The sequence below is a fragment of the Triticum dicoccoides genome, chromosome 4B (genome assembly GCF_002162155.2).
Source record: "Triticum dicoccoides isolate Atlit2015 ecotype Zavitan chromosome 4B, WEW_v2.0, whole genome shotgun sequence".
Taxonomy (NCBI): Eukaryota; Viridiplantae; Streptophyta; class Magnoliopsida; order Poales; family Poaceae; genus Triticum; species Triticum dicoccoides.
This window is the reverse complement of record NC_041387.1, coordinates 119,058,597-119,072,372: the sequence shown is the minus strand read 5'-3', so window position 1 is coordinate 119,072,372 and position 13,776 is coordinate 119,058,597. Positions and strand designations below refer to the sequence as shown.

At 44.1% G+C, this 13,776-nt stretch overlaps 1 protein-coding gene and 1 long non-coding RNA gene across 2 annotated transcripts; both read left to right on the top strand.

Annotated features, from left to right (window-relative positions):
* Nucleotides 1–3,675: 3,675 nt before the first annotated feature.
* Nucleotides 3,676–10,262, top strand: LOC119292572. The gene is made up of 11 exons (XM_037571368.1): nt 3,676–3,835; nt 7,456–7,695; nt 7,779–7,928; nt 8,044–8,282; nt 8,896–9,006; nt 9,097–9,435; nt 9,509–9,571; nt 9,641–9,730; nt 9,817–9,900; nt 9,994–10,104; nt 10,245–10,262. The coding sequence occupies exons 1-11, from the start codon at nt 3,676–3,678 to the stop codon at nt 10,260–10,262; spliced, it is 1,605 nt and encodes a 534-aa protein (XP_037427265.1).
* Nucleotides 10,263–10,472: 210 nt separating this feature from the next.
* LOC119293452 lies at nt 10,473–10,965 on the top strand. The gene is made up of 2 exons (XR_005143060.1): nt 10,473–10,650; nt 10,738–10,965. It is a non-coding gene; the product is annotated as an uncharacterized LOC119293452 (long non-coding RNA).
* The last annotated feature ends 2,811 nt before the right edge of the window (nt 10,966–13,776 follow it).

The window sequence follows — 13,776 nt, the reverse complement described above, 5'->3', positions numbered from 1 at the left end:
CTACTGGGCCACGTGCTAGCCATCTAATACCATTATTAATACTACCAATACCATTTTCCTTCTCCAATTGAATTATCTGTAGATTAAGAAGTTGTTTAGTAAATGGCTTCAGTTGTACATACAAGGAATATGAAATACGGACTTACATGAGCTTTGAACCAGTCATTGAACTTATCATGTTGGATGGACTCGACCATGTTTGAGACACCACGCTCTCTAGTGATCTCATCAGCATGAGCTCTGCAAAGTAACTTTATAATTAGTTTTGAAGTCAGAGAAAGAGTTGTGAAAACATGTCAAAAAAAACTGATATTATTTAGAGGATTAAGGTATTACCGAAGGAATGGGTTGACATCTGAGCAGTTGAACAACACATATCTATGTGCTTGGAATTTAGTCATCCCTCTAAGAACATAATTGCCAGGCTTTCCAAGTGGTTTTCCTATCGAAGGAAACAGAGTTGATCCTTGTTCAACATCAACCGCCTCATCGTCATCGTCATTCCTTGAAGGCCGATTATGCTTGGTGGCGAAACCATCAATATATCTTGAGCAAAACATCATGCACTCGTCTGCAAGATGTGCTTCAGCGATAGATCCTTCTGGATGTGCTCTGTTACGCACATATGACTTCAGGACACATAGATACCTACATAAATAAAAAATGAAAAAAGAAGACAAAAAATGTTAATGAATGTAGTACTGTAATAATTAGAAAATATATATGACTCATTGTTGACAAAATACCTTTCCAGAAACCACATTGAACGGTAGGCCACAGGGCCACCTATTTTTGCCTCTGTTGCTAGATGAAGAACCAAATGCACCATAACAATAAAAAATCCGGGCGGAAATATCATCTCCATACGGCATAATGTTATCTTTATTATTTGCTCTAACTTCTCTAGATCTCTCACATGAAGAACCTTTGCACTAACTTCTCTAAAATATGCACATAGATCAAACAAGACAGATGTGACATTATCTGGAAGTAAGCCTCTCAATGCAACAGGCAATAGTTGTTGCATCAGAATATGACAATCATGGCTTTTAAGGCCTGAAATTCTCCCTTCAGAAACATTTACACACCTTGAGATGTTCCCCGAATACCCATCTGGTACTCTTATATCATGAAGTACTTTGCAAAACTGTTGCTTCTGTTTCTTTGACAACGTATAAGAAGCAGGAGGAAGAAAATACTTGTCATTGTTTTTTTTTTTTGAGGATGTAGCTCTGGCCTGATTTTCATGTCCTGCAGGTCAAGTCGTGCCTTTAAATTATCCTTTGACTTGCCCTATATTCCTAGAAGTGTCCCATATATATTTTCACATACATTCTTTTCAATGTGCATAATATCTAGATTGTGGCGGAGCAAATTGTAGTCCCAATAAGTCAAATGAGAGAAAAACCCGTTAACAAACTTCCAAGTTTTGGAATCATCGAAGTTCTTAATTGATTTTATCTTATCTAAAACTCCAACTTTAGAATAAAGAGTTGGTTCTGCTTTGTGTTCCTCCAATCCATCAAACAAGTCAGATTCATAGCGAAACTCATGGTCTGGGTGCAGAAATCGGCGATGTCCCATGAAACAGAACTTCCTCCCATGTTTCAAGCGTAAAGTCCAAGTTTCATCACTACACGGGAAACAACCGGACTTAGAACTGGTGCTATGTCCTGAAGCAATTGCAAGCCCAGGGTAGTCGCTCACAGTACACAACAGAACCGCATAAAGTTGGAACGTCTCATCTCGAGATGCATCATATGTTAACATTCCAACTTCAAACAACTCAGCTAGTTCCTCATAAACTGGTTCCATGAATACATGGAAGTTCTTTCTAGGGTAACCTGGAATAATCAAAGTAAGCAGAAGAGAGGAGGCTTTCATGCATAACCATGGAGGAAGATTATAGGGCACTAAGACCACGGGCCAACAACTATGTTTGGAACTCATCTTCCCAAATGGATTGAACCCATCAGCTCCTACTCCAAACCTCATGTTCCGGGGGTCTGACGCGATGTATTTATACTTAGAATCAATGGCCTTCCAAGCCTCTGAATCAGCTATATGACGCGATGCTCCATCCTTTGTGCGCTCTTCATCATGCCATCTTAAAGCTGTAGATGTATCTTTGTGCATGAAAAGCCTCTTAAGCCTTGGCTTAATTGGAAAGTACCGTAACACCTTCCTTGGGATTGCCTTCCTTCTTTCCTTCTTAGTCAAATTAGTTTTATCTGGTATGTTCTTCCACCTTGAAGTTCCACACACTGAACAAAAATCATCACTCGCTTTCTCTTTCCTATAAAGCTGGCAGTTATTTTCACAAGAATGAATTCTCACATAACTAAGCCCAAGCTTTTCAACGATCTTCTTCGCCTCAGAAAATGTACTAGGTAAATTCTTTCCATTAGGAATTGCTTTCTGCAGAACTGCTAGCAAATCATTTAAAGATTTATTGCTCCACTTGTTAGTGGCTTTTATGTGGAAGAGAATAACAACAAGAGAAAGGATGGATAGTTCACAGCCTGGCCATAAAGGTTGATCTGCATCTCTCAAAAGGTCATAGAAAGCTTGTGATTCAGGGTCTGGTCCTGGTTTAGACGTATTTTGGGCTTCAGGTTCTATCTTTGGAGATCCACAGAAAACATCTTCCACTAACTGACGCATATTAGATTTTGTTCCTTCAAACTGTGATCGTGACCTTTTGTTACTTCTCATGTGTGTTGGAGTTTCACCTTGTTTGTTAGCAGAGATGAATGATGCTGTTTCCCCGTGGCAACCCCAAACAGTATATCCAGGTGAAAATCCGCTACAAACCAAGTGATCGTACACGTCCTCCCGCTTCTGTAACGATCCATTGACACATATGACACATGGGCAACGGATCTTGGCATCAGAACTTTTCCCGATGTACGCAAAGTCAAGAAAACCAGCAACACCAGCCAAGTATTCCTCACTTGGTCTAGGAGAAAGCAATAGCTCCTTTATAAATTCTAAATCCATTGATACACTGTAACAAAAGGAAATGTAGTTACTGCGCTGAGTGACAAGGGACAAAACTAACATGAACATGTCTTCCTATAATTCCTTAAACAGACTTGGTTTGGTCTTTATTGCAACAACAGACATAGATGGGTCGGATGGTCTAGTAGTACTAGTTTACTTCTACAAGGGTCCTATTTAGAACTTAAAAGAGAAGCACATCAGCAAGCCATGAAGCTGCCACTCTGAAACCTGATCTGGCTCGGTCTCAAGACATTGGAGAAGCCCGTTCGATGTCCAGTTTTTTAAGCCATATTACTAATAGACACTCCAATCAATAGATAAACAAATTGTAATAAAATACAAAGTAACCAGCAACTACAAATATACTATCAATTAGCAAGCACAAGATCCAGATATACGCAACTAGCAAACAGCAGCTCCAATCGGACAATCAAGACAATGTGAACAGCGGCATCATTTATCATATACACTAATAATTTCTAGTTCCTTTCCCTAATATTTCTAAGTCTAGTAGTTCACAAACTTCACAAGTACATATGACATAAAGATGCTTCTATTACCAGCGTCCTGGTCAGGAGCAGAGGGAGGCGTCGTCCTGCCTGGAGTTCTGAGAGGAGGGAGGCAACCGGAGGACGGCTGGAGTAGCTGGATTTTCGAGACCAGGCGGTGGCGATGGCGTCCCCTGGACGGCGGGGGTCGCTGGACCAGCACGCAGCAGTGCTGCAGCAGCTCTCGCGCGGTCGTACGGAGAGACACTGGCGTGTTGGTCCTGGGCTCCTTGTGGCGCGCGGCGGCGTCGCCGCACCGGGCAAGGGCGGCGGCGGAAGGGGCGGTTGCGCCCTGTTGGAAGCGGCGGCGGAGGGGGAGTAGTGGATAGATTTCCACCAATTCACTTTTTTCTTTTGAGGAAACCTACCGTATTCACATGAAAAAAAATCGTTTTGCAGCCACAGAAAACGATGGGCTTTTTTTAGGGAAGAACGATGGGCTTTTCTGGAGACATGGGTTCAACGGTTTTTATAAAAACACTTGGCGTCGTTTAATTCTCAAAAATAAAAAACTTGGCTCAACCGTTTTTTTATTGCCTGGACGGTCAATGTAACTAAGCCAACTGTCTAGGTCATCGATTCTGGTTTTTACTAGTCCAACCGCAGGTCCGTGTCCTCCAAAAACCTATTGTCTAATGTAGAAGCATCTCTAGCAGATTCCATAAATGAGGTCGTCCGCTATAATAATCGGGCCATCCACTATAAAAACCGTTGTTTTGTAGGGTCCTTCTTGTATCCCGACCCGAATAGATCCTCCGCCGCCCCCGACCTTGATGCTCCTTCACCGACGCGCCTTCTCCGGCCGCCGCATTACACCATGGAGTGCCCCCCATTCATCCCAAGATCATGTCGGCTGTTTGTTCTATTCTTGAGACCACGCCCCTCCTGCCATTGTCGCGCCTCACCGTGGTCGGGAAACTCCACACCGTCATGCCAGGGCAGCCGCGTCGTGGGCTGCCGTGTGTGTCGCTAAAGTCGTTCAGTAATTAAGAAGGAGTGGACGGCGCACCTGGCGGCGCGTCCACTGGCTGCTTGACCTCACGCATTGGTCCTAGTCGAGGCGACTGGCGCGGCATGCCACGAGCATCAACTAGTTGTGATGGCCGACGCTGTAGGCCAGGGAGCTCCTAGTCCATCGCTTAACGTCCTTGGAACGAGGATAGTAGATTGATTTGAAAGCCTCTCGGACATGTCCTTTCAACATCATTTGCGGTTGGTTGTCAGTCATAGCTTTCCCCCACACGGAATAGATTCCATGGGCAGTCGTGTAGGATGACGCGATCTTGGTCGAGGCGACCAATCAAGAGCAAGATCGGTCGGTCATAATACAATAATTTTCTTTAAAGAACCATCAAGGTCGCAGGTTTCCTTCTTTAGTACAACTGCAAGCACGCTCGTTTTTTAAACCGTGCGTGCACCTGGTATCCCTCCCCTTATTCTCTACCGCCATGAAGGTGGAAGGAATGAGGAGGCTAGGTTGATCTGTCAGCCTCTCGGATATGTCGTTACAACACCGCCGGCGGTCGGTCATAGCTGACACATATCATCGTCGCCAATTTCGTAGCACCACCCCATGCTCTCAACACCGGTCAAAAGTCGTCAGCCTCGCGGGTTACAACATGCTCTCGGGCTGATTGCAACTTCTAGCATTGTCGGCCTTAGCTTTCTCCCACACCAGTCATAGCTTCCATGGGCAGTCGTGTGGGGATGACGTGATCTTGGTTGAGGCAACCGATCAAGAGTCATATCTGTCGATCGAGTTACAATATTTTTCTTTAACCAGCCATCGAGGTGTAGCTGGGATACCCCCCCCCTATGCTCTATCACCATGGATATGTCGTTACAACACCGTCGACGGGCGGTGGCTGCTGACGCATATCATCGTCGCCACTTTGTAGCACCATCACTTGTGCTCTCAGCATCGATCAAAAGTCGCCAGCCTCGTTGGTCACAACATGTTCCTGGACGGGTCGCAACTTCTACCATTGATGTTAGTCATAGTTTTGTCCCACACCGGTCATAGCCTTCATTGGAAGGCGTGTGGGAATGATACGATATTGGTCGAGACGACCGATCAGGAGCGGGATCTGCCAGCCGATCGCCGCTGTTAGAGCGAGAAACCATGTTATATGTTATTTAGCACATGTTACGTAAATCAATTTTATAAAGCCATTACTATTTATCTATATCTAATTTCCCTTTCAATCAATAAAATAATAAATAAAATATACTCTATTTTTCCATGCCAAAAACACTTTTTGGAAAATTTATATTCCAAACAAATTAATAAATGTAACAATGTCCCGGTTCTTCCAAAACAATTTCCCTCCTGTTCTCATTGATAAAAAAATATATATATCCAAATTTCCCTCCATTTCTCGACCATGGCGCTTACTTTTCCCTCCAATTACTTTCGCGCTTACTTTTCCCTCCAATTAACTAGAAAACGCTAGATAAATTGGGGTCTCAAACCCATCCACATCCAGCCCAGCCGCCCATCGTTCGGCGGCTACCTAGCCGCACTCCAACGCAGTGGCCGCCACCTGCAACCACCCCCTCCCACCCCCATCTCAACCCCCGTAGGATCTGCCGCTTCCTCGACCTGCATCGGCGCCGCTTCCTCGATCTGTCCCGGCGCCGTTTGGATTGTTGCGGCGACGGCTTCGTCGGTCTTTAGCTCCGCCACCTACATCCTGAAGAAGCACGATCTCGTGGCTGGTATGGATCTGAACGCCCACCCTTTCCCTGATCTGACTGCTACAAATTCTCCGAGGTATGCTAGGTGAAACACCGCTATAGTGATGCAGGGGCGGGGACAGGGAGAGGCCAACAGGGGTTCCCCTGCCAATCGGTCGCTCCCTCAACAATTCGTAGCACACTGTGTACTGTAGATGCCTAATGGCCGCGGCTAATTGCATAATTAGCCTTTACGTAGACAAATAATTAAGCAATCACATATGTTGAAAAGCCCATACCCCATGTAAGGTTGTGTCTGACTATAGTTTTGTGATGTGCCAATGCCTAATCCACTAATCAGGTCGATCCATTGATATACGTGTGTGTTCTACACTTCTGCTAGATCGATCCATTGACTATTGTTTAAATTTGATCAGACTTCTTGAGAAACTAGAAGTAAACGGTGCGCTTTGCTGCGCCCGCTCCAAGCTTTTTAACATGTCTAGTTTGCAATCTGGGCACACGAAACAAATCTGGGCTCATTCGGCTCCTTCGTCATTTTCTTTGATGCCCTAAGACTATCATGATCAAACCCAACTCTGCTCTTCGATTCGATGCAGCCGATCTACTTTAACAGTTTCGCCTGCGTAAATTGAACCATTAGGATAAAAAATGACTGAAATTGCGAACAGAGAAAATGCTTAAGATTTGCACCATCACCTGATGATCCTATGTACTTTCAATTTCCCTTCTGTTTAGGGAAGCAGTGAACATCATCAGGTCCTGTACACTTTTCAACTTAAACCTGTCCTGAATCCATATGTAGACAGCATTATATCTTAGTGTGGGTGTGGCTGGACCCATGGTCTTGTACCTCATCTCTCTGTTTTAAGTTATGATAAGCTGATAGTGCATTGATGTGCTACTGTGTACTTCCCTGCCATCTCCATTCACATGTCTATTGGCAAATTAAATTGTCCCTGTTATGTCATTAGTTAATTTGTCTTTACTTGTAATGATTTAATTGACATTTTTATATATAACTTAGGATGGCGACGGACATGTTGACCATATACCTGCACTATGAAGATACAAATCAGGAAGCCAAAATTTTACAAAGATCCATGATGAGACGTGATGTCTCATATTACGACTTAATCTTGATGATCGAAGAAGTTGGCTTTCAGGCAATTGACTTTCTGTACTATGCGGAAAAAAACCCGTCTAGGCAGCTCCTACTTAGTTCACATTTATGATGAAGGTCTTGTGATGAAAATGTTGTCCGACCCTGAGATTGTGAAAGCTGTCCATCTGTATGTGTCTAAGGAGAAGGCTGACGATCATATTGCTCCGCCTAGCAAGCAAATTGATGTTGCTCCATCTAACCATCCAAATGAGAGTATTCTCTTACAGGACGGTGGTGTCTCTACTGAAGGGGCAGGGCAACTTACTATGCAAGGGCCGCAAAGTATCCCTCTTGAACCATGCTTATTACATATCTGTATCTACAGTTGTAATTATTGGAATAAAAGATGTATGGTTGTTCTGCAGGACCACCACGTAGGTCAAAAAGGTTGAATATGATTCAGGTTACAGACCAACGTGATGATGAAGATGGAGACTGCAACAATGGTGAGCAATTCCCACAAGGTCATGAATCACAAGCATTGATCGATGAAGAGGGTCAAGTTCACAATCAAGGTAACAACCTATTACATTTTGTGCTTCTATTAATTAACTTGTATATGCTTAGTATCGAAAGAATAATCGGCGGGCGTCATTTCATTAGTACTTTTCTTAATTAATCTTGTAGTAGACAAGGAAGTACGCAAGCGCAAGAGAACAAGCTTGCCAATTGTCTGGAACATGCCAAAGGGACAGAGAATAGTTGTGAAATGCAATGAAGATAGCCAGCCTATAGGAGATGAAGGTGCAATCTTGGGGAAGTTTCTGGGCACGGTTGCTAGAAATGGAGGATTTTGCCCACTAAACATAAATGATTGGCGTCATGTCAAAAAGAATAGTGGTGAGGAAACAATATTGCAGTGCGTACAGGTACTTCACAATTAACAAGAAAACAAATGTTATTTGCTGCCCTTCTATTTATATCTAATTTGTCTACATGAGATGTAGTGTGGTCTGCATGTCTATTTACATCCATTCATTATTTTGTACTTTCAGACAAAGTTCATGTATCCTCGATCATGTGAAAAATGGATACTCAAATCAATTGGAAGAGACTGGAGGAAATTTAAGTCTAGTTTGAAAGATGCTTTCTTCAAACCCGCCATTGAAAAAAATCCAAACATCAAGCGAAAGGCTTTGTATAAGCTCTGTCCAGAACATGTGGACAACGATCAATGGCGTGGGCTTGTTAAATATTGGAAGCCCGAAAAAGGAAGGGTAATGAATGAGATATTGTACTTCCCTGTTTTGACATTTAAATGTGAGTTCTCGGGCTTATCTTAAAAGTTGCATTCACGATATGATTACATCATAACAGGCCCTTGCTGAGAAGAACATAATTAGTCGTTCCCTCGTGAAGGATTCACATAATGCTGGCACAAAGAGTTATGCTTGTTGGGGTGAAGACATGGTGAGTAATCTTGATTCCTGAAGTGTTTTCCTGTGTCTCTTTTGTCATATGGGTGCTGTTTCTGTTTTATAGAGGCAAGCTGATCCTGAAAAGAAACGACCACACAGATCAAAGGTTTATTTAGCAACTCACAAGAAGAAGGACGATGCTGATGCTAAAAATAAAGATAGAAATAAGCGCCTGGTAGGCAATTAATATAGAAATTGTCAAATTGTTCTCGGGATCAAGTTATGGTTCAGTCTAACTAGTGTATGCATGATTCTTTTCTTATAGGATCGATTGGAGAATCTAATAACCGAACGACCAGAGTTGGCACAAAATTTGAATGGAAGAGTCGCATGGGAAGGTGATGCCTTGCAGGAAGTGTTAGGGAAAGAAAAGATTGGACAAGTGCATGGCATGGGTTTGCTTCCAACTCCTAAGAAAGTCTACGGTCGGACGCCACGGTATCTAAAGAACATCAATATGACTACAACTGATGGATCACTATATGAAGTTGAACATGATGTTTGGGAGGTAATAGCAAAGATGAAGGAGCATATAAAAAAGCAAGACCAGATTATTAAAGATATGAATAACAAAGAAGGCTATGTCAATAATGGCATAGAAGAGGTAAAGGACTTCTTTATCCCACCCTTTACATGCATTTCTATCAATAGTTTACTCAAATTTGTTAGTTCTGTAGGAAAACCTCCAATCAAATGATAATGGTATTTCTCGGTCACCAGTACTGCTTGGTAAAACAAAGGTAATGTTAATAAATGCCTACATCATTGCTTGTCACTTGAAACCTTCATATTAATATTTCAGTTTGCAGAGAATCCAGTGCAATGGACTCGTTGAGGCACGCTCGTCTATGCAACATGACATTCCTGAGGATAATAATTTATCATGTTCGCATGAAAAGGTTATGCCTGTAGTTACTCTTACTCATGTCACAAAGATAGAATATAAAATAATTGCTTGCTTACCATTGTTGTGTCATGGAACTAGGTTGGCGACCATGATGTCAACCAATTACAAATTCAACAAAATTCATCATCACCACAAGACCTTGTTATTGATTCTGTGCTAGAGGTAATTTTCGTGCCTTTTGAGTTTTGAAGTTGTAGCAATCTGTAGCTTCAAGGTATGAATATCATTCCATCTAATATTATTGTATCTTGGTAGGTGAGGGAAACGAGGAATATTACGGGTGAATCTGTTTCAAAACCGAACCAGCAAAGGACTAGAACTGAACACCCACACCACTCAAAAAGAAGGCGTTCTTCTTCCATCAAGGTAAAGATTCACCAAGTAGCATGGTTTACTACACCCAAATTACCAACCCAAACCCTCATTATCATGCCTGCTTGAAAATGGATTTTATTACAATTTTTGCTCAATCTGCTGTATGCAAGTAAATGATAAATTTAACCAAGCATGAGTTAGTGAGGTGACCTTGGGCATTAGACTTCGTTGCGGGGTCCAGTTTATTTAGTTTCTTAGGGCACCTTACTGGGTTGACATTAAAAAGATCTCATATTATTCATGCAAATTATATTATCATGTCATAGAATGCTAATATTGATCATAATATAGGCTGCTTCCAAAGTAGTCTTAAAGACTTCAACATATCCCAACAAGCGGAATGTTGCGTATGATACTATTCGGAGTACTGATCCAAGAACTAAGGCTGGTGGTATTGAGTTAGGTGCTGAATTTGCTCTTGTGCGCATAGACGAACCTATTCTTGATAATGAGGAGTTGGTAAGGGAAGTTTCTGATTGCAAGACAATTGGCGAGGCTTTCACTTCAGGATACTTAATTGCCTGGCCTTCAGCTTTTGTAAGTTAGAATCTTCCCTTCCACATTCTGAAATCATATTTGTGTACATTTAATCACACATATCTAAGGTGCAATTTTCTTCTACAGATTCGAGAGAAGGATGGTTGATTTGCAGCTGAATTCTTGGATCAAGAAGCAAATAAAATCTGAAGATTTTAGCTACAATAGTTGTAGTTTACATTGATAGATTTAAAAGTGTAATATCATCCAGAAGATCTTTTTCTTTCATCGAATTGATGCAAATGCGACAGTGTAATATTCCCCATAGTTGTGTTTTCTATCCTCAAAATTATATGACTGATATCTTTATTGTAATGCATATGTATCATACACTCTTCTATATTCGTAATAAATATCTTCATACGAATTTCTGTATGTGTTCTGCTTAAGTTTAAATATCATTTTGATATGCTGCCAAGCATAATAATAAAATGATTAAGAATTTATGCAATTGCATTTATTTTATTAAATAAATTTATATTCCATAAAATGGGTATCCAATTTTGTGGTTACTAATAAAAAACAAATACATTAATTATGTTACCATATTGATATAGTAGTGTTACTGATGGTGTTACTATAGCTACAAAATTTGTTACTAGAGTAGTTGACAACTATAATTATAGTGTTACGATACATGGATATTATGTTACTAGTTGTGTTTCGATGCTAAAAAATGTGTTACCAGTTGTGTTACGATAGTTACAGAAACATGTTACCACCGATGTTCTACGTCTATCAAAATATGTTACTATCGGTGTTACTATAATTACAAAAGTGTGTTACCGGTGTGTTCTGTAACACATAACACACATGTTACTATAATGCAACTGTAACACATTTTCTAAGATATGGTAACAATTATTATGTGTGACAGTTGACACCACTTAGTAACACGGTCTAATGGAACACAATTCAAATTGTGTTACTATACGTCTAGTAACACACTTTTGGACCTGTAGTAACACAAGACGGTGTTACAAAAGGTCTGTGCTCTTGTAGTGTCCCCGGCTCCGCGTCGTCCCCTTCCTAGGCCTCGTCGTCATCCAGACCACCGCCCTGGTGCTCTCGGCGCGGCGTGGTCAACGTGGTCAACGACCGACTTTCATCGGAAGAGTACTGTACGTGGAGAGGCTCACAGCTGGGTCCAGGCGGCCGCAAGAAAGTGCCTCCTTATTACGCGCAAAATAATTATTCCTCCACCTGATAGCAGGGACCCACCGGACGGGCCACCTTATTTCGTGAAAAAAAGTTCCCCCTAACTACTGGGACCCACCAGATGGGCCAGTGTATTTCGTGAAAAAAATGTTCCCCCCTCTGTCAGCTCGGACCCACCGGAAGTGCCTCCTTATTACGCACAAAAAATGAATACTACCCCTGCTAGCTGGGACCCACCATGGTGGGAGGCTGACTTGTGGGCCTACCAAGTTGACTGGGATAGGAGCCTTTGTCAACTTTAGTCAATACGAAAGATTCTAGCTCCACTGACCGTACGATGTCCATCCAACGGCCGTAGTGCTTCTTCAACCTCTGGTCTTCTTGCTCCAGCTGCCCAAAGCAGCGCCGGTCGTGCCGCATGCTCCTGCCTCCCATGGCCGGCTGTGCTGCCGCGGAGGCCTCACCGCCCCTACTATTCCCACCGCTGGCCAGGCCCTGTGGCGACGGCAGCTTCACACCGCAGGCGAACCAGTGAACCCTCGTACTCCTCTCCGTGCGGGCTTCCACTGCCGCATCTTCTCCGGCTCCCCGTCGTCCCCTTCCTAGGCCTCGTCGTCGTCCACCGCCCTGGTGCTATCGGCGCGGCATGGTCAACGTGGTCAAGGAACGACTTCCATCGGACGTGGACTGTACGTGGAGAGGCTGATAGCTGGGTCCATGGCCGCAGCAAGGAAGTGCCTCCTTATTATGCAGAAAATAATGATTCCTCCACCTAACAGCTGGGACCCACCGGACGGGCCACTGTATTTCACAAAAAAACATTTCTCCCTGACTGCTGGGACCCACCAGCTACATCTTCGCACGCAAGGAATTGCGTTCGGGCAAAAAAAATGATTCGCCCCCTGGCTGCTGGGACCCACCAGCTACATCTTCGCAGGCAAGGAAGTGCCTGACAGTCGATACCCACCTGGTCGAAGCATACGTAGCATTGTCATTCTGGTCGCGAACGTGTACGTACATACTGGTGGATGTAGAGGCGCACATGTGTCGTAGTAGAGGCGGCCAGGGTGCAAGAAAGAAAATATGGCCACGTATGTGTACATACGGGCGGGGTCTCGAACGCCTACTCGCGCATACGTACGGCGAGGGCTCGTTGACATGGCTGGGTCGGAACGGGAAATAGCGTCGTCGTCGTGTTCATGCGGAGGCAACGGAATGCTCGTGTTCATGGGGAGGTAACAGAATGTGTCGTGTTCATCGGGAGGCAACGGAACGCGTGGGAGCCAACCAGCTGGGTCGGAACGAAATGCGTGGTCGTGTTCATCGGGAGGGCTTGGACGGAACAGGCGATGGAAACGAGGCCTGGCGTACCGCACAACGGAGGAAACGGCCTTGTGTTTGACCGGCCACATTCAAAACGGGATCATGTTCATCGAGAGGGGTGTGGCGTACCGCAAAACGGAGGAAACAGACCTCCTACGGTCGAAACGGGGGTCCTGTTGATCGGGAGGGGTGTGGCGTACCGCAAAACAGACGAAACGGACTTGTGTTGGAGCGCTACGGTCGAAACGGGGGTCCTGTTCATCGGGAGGGGTGTGGCGTACCGCAAAACGGGACTCCACGGGATACTGTTCCTCTCCACCGTCGACCTCCTCCAGCCTCCACGGGCTCCTGTTCATCCAGCCTCGACGGGCTCCTGTTCATCCAGCCTCCACCGCGCGCTACTCCACCGGCTACTGTTCAACCACCCCTCCACCGTCTACTATTCATCCAGCCCTCCACAACATGGGGTCCTGTTCAACCACCCCTTCACGGGCACCCCTCCACCGTCTACTGTTCATCCAGCCCTCCACACCACGGGGTCCTGTTCAACCACCCCTCCATGGGCACCCCACCACTGTCTACTGTTCATCCAGCCCTCCACACCACGGGGTCCTATTCATCCACCCCTCCACGGGCACCCCTCCA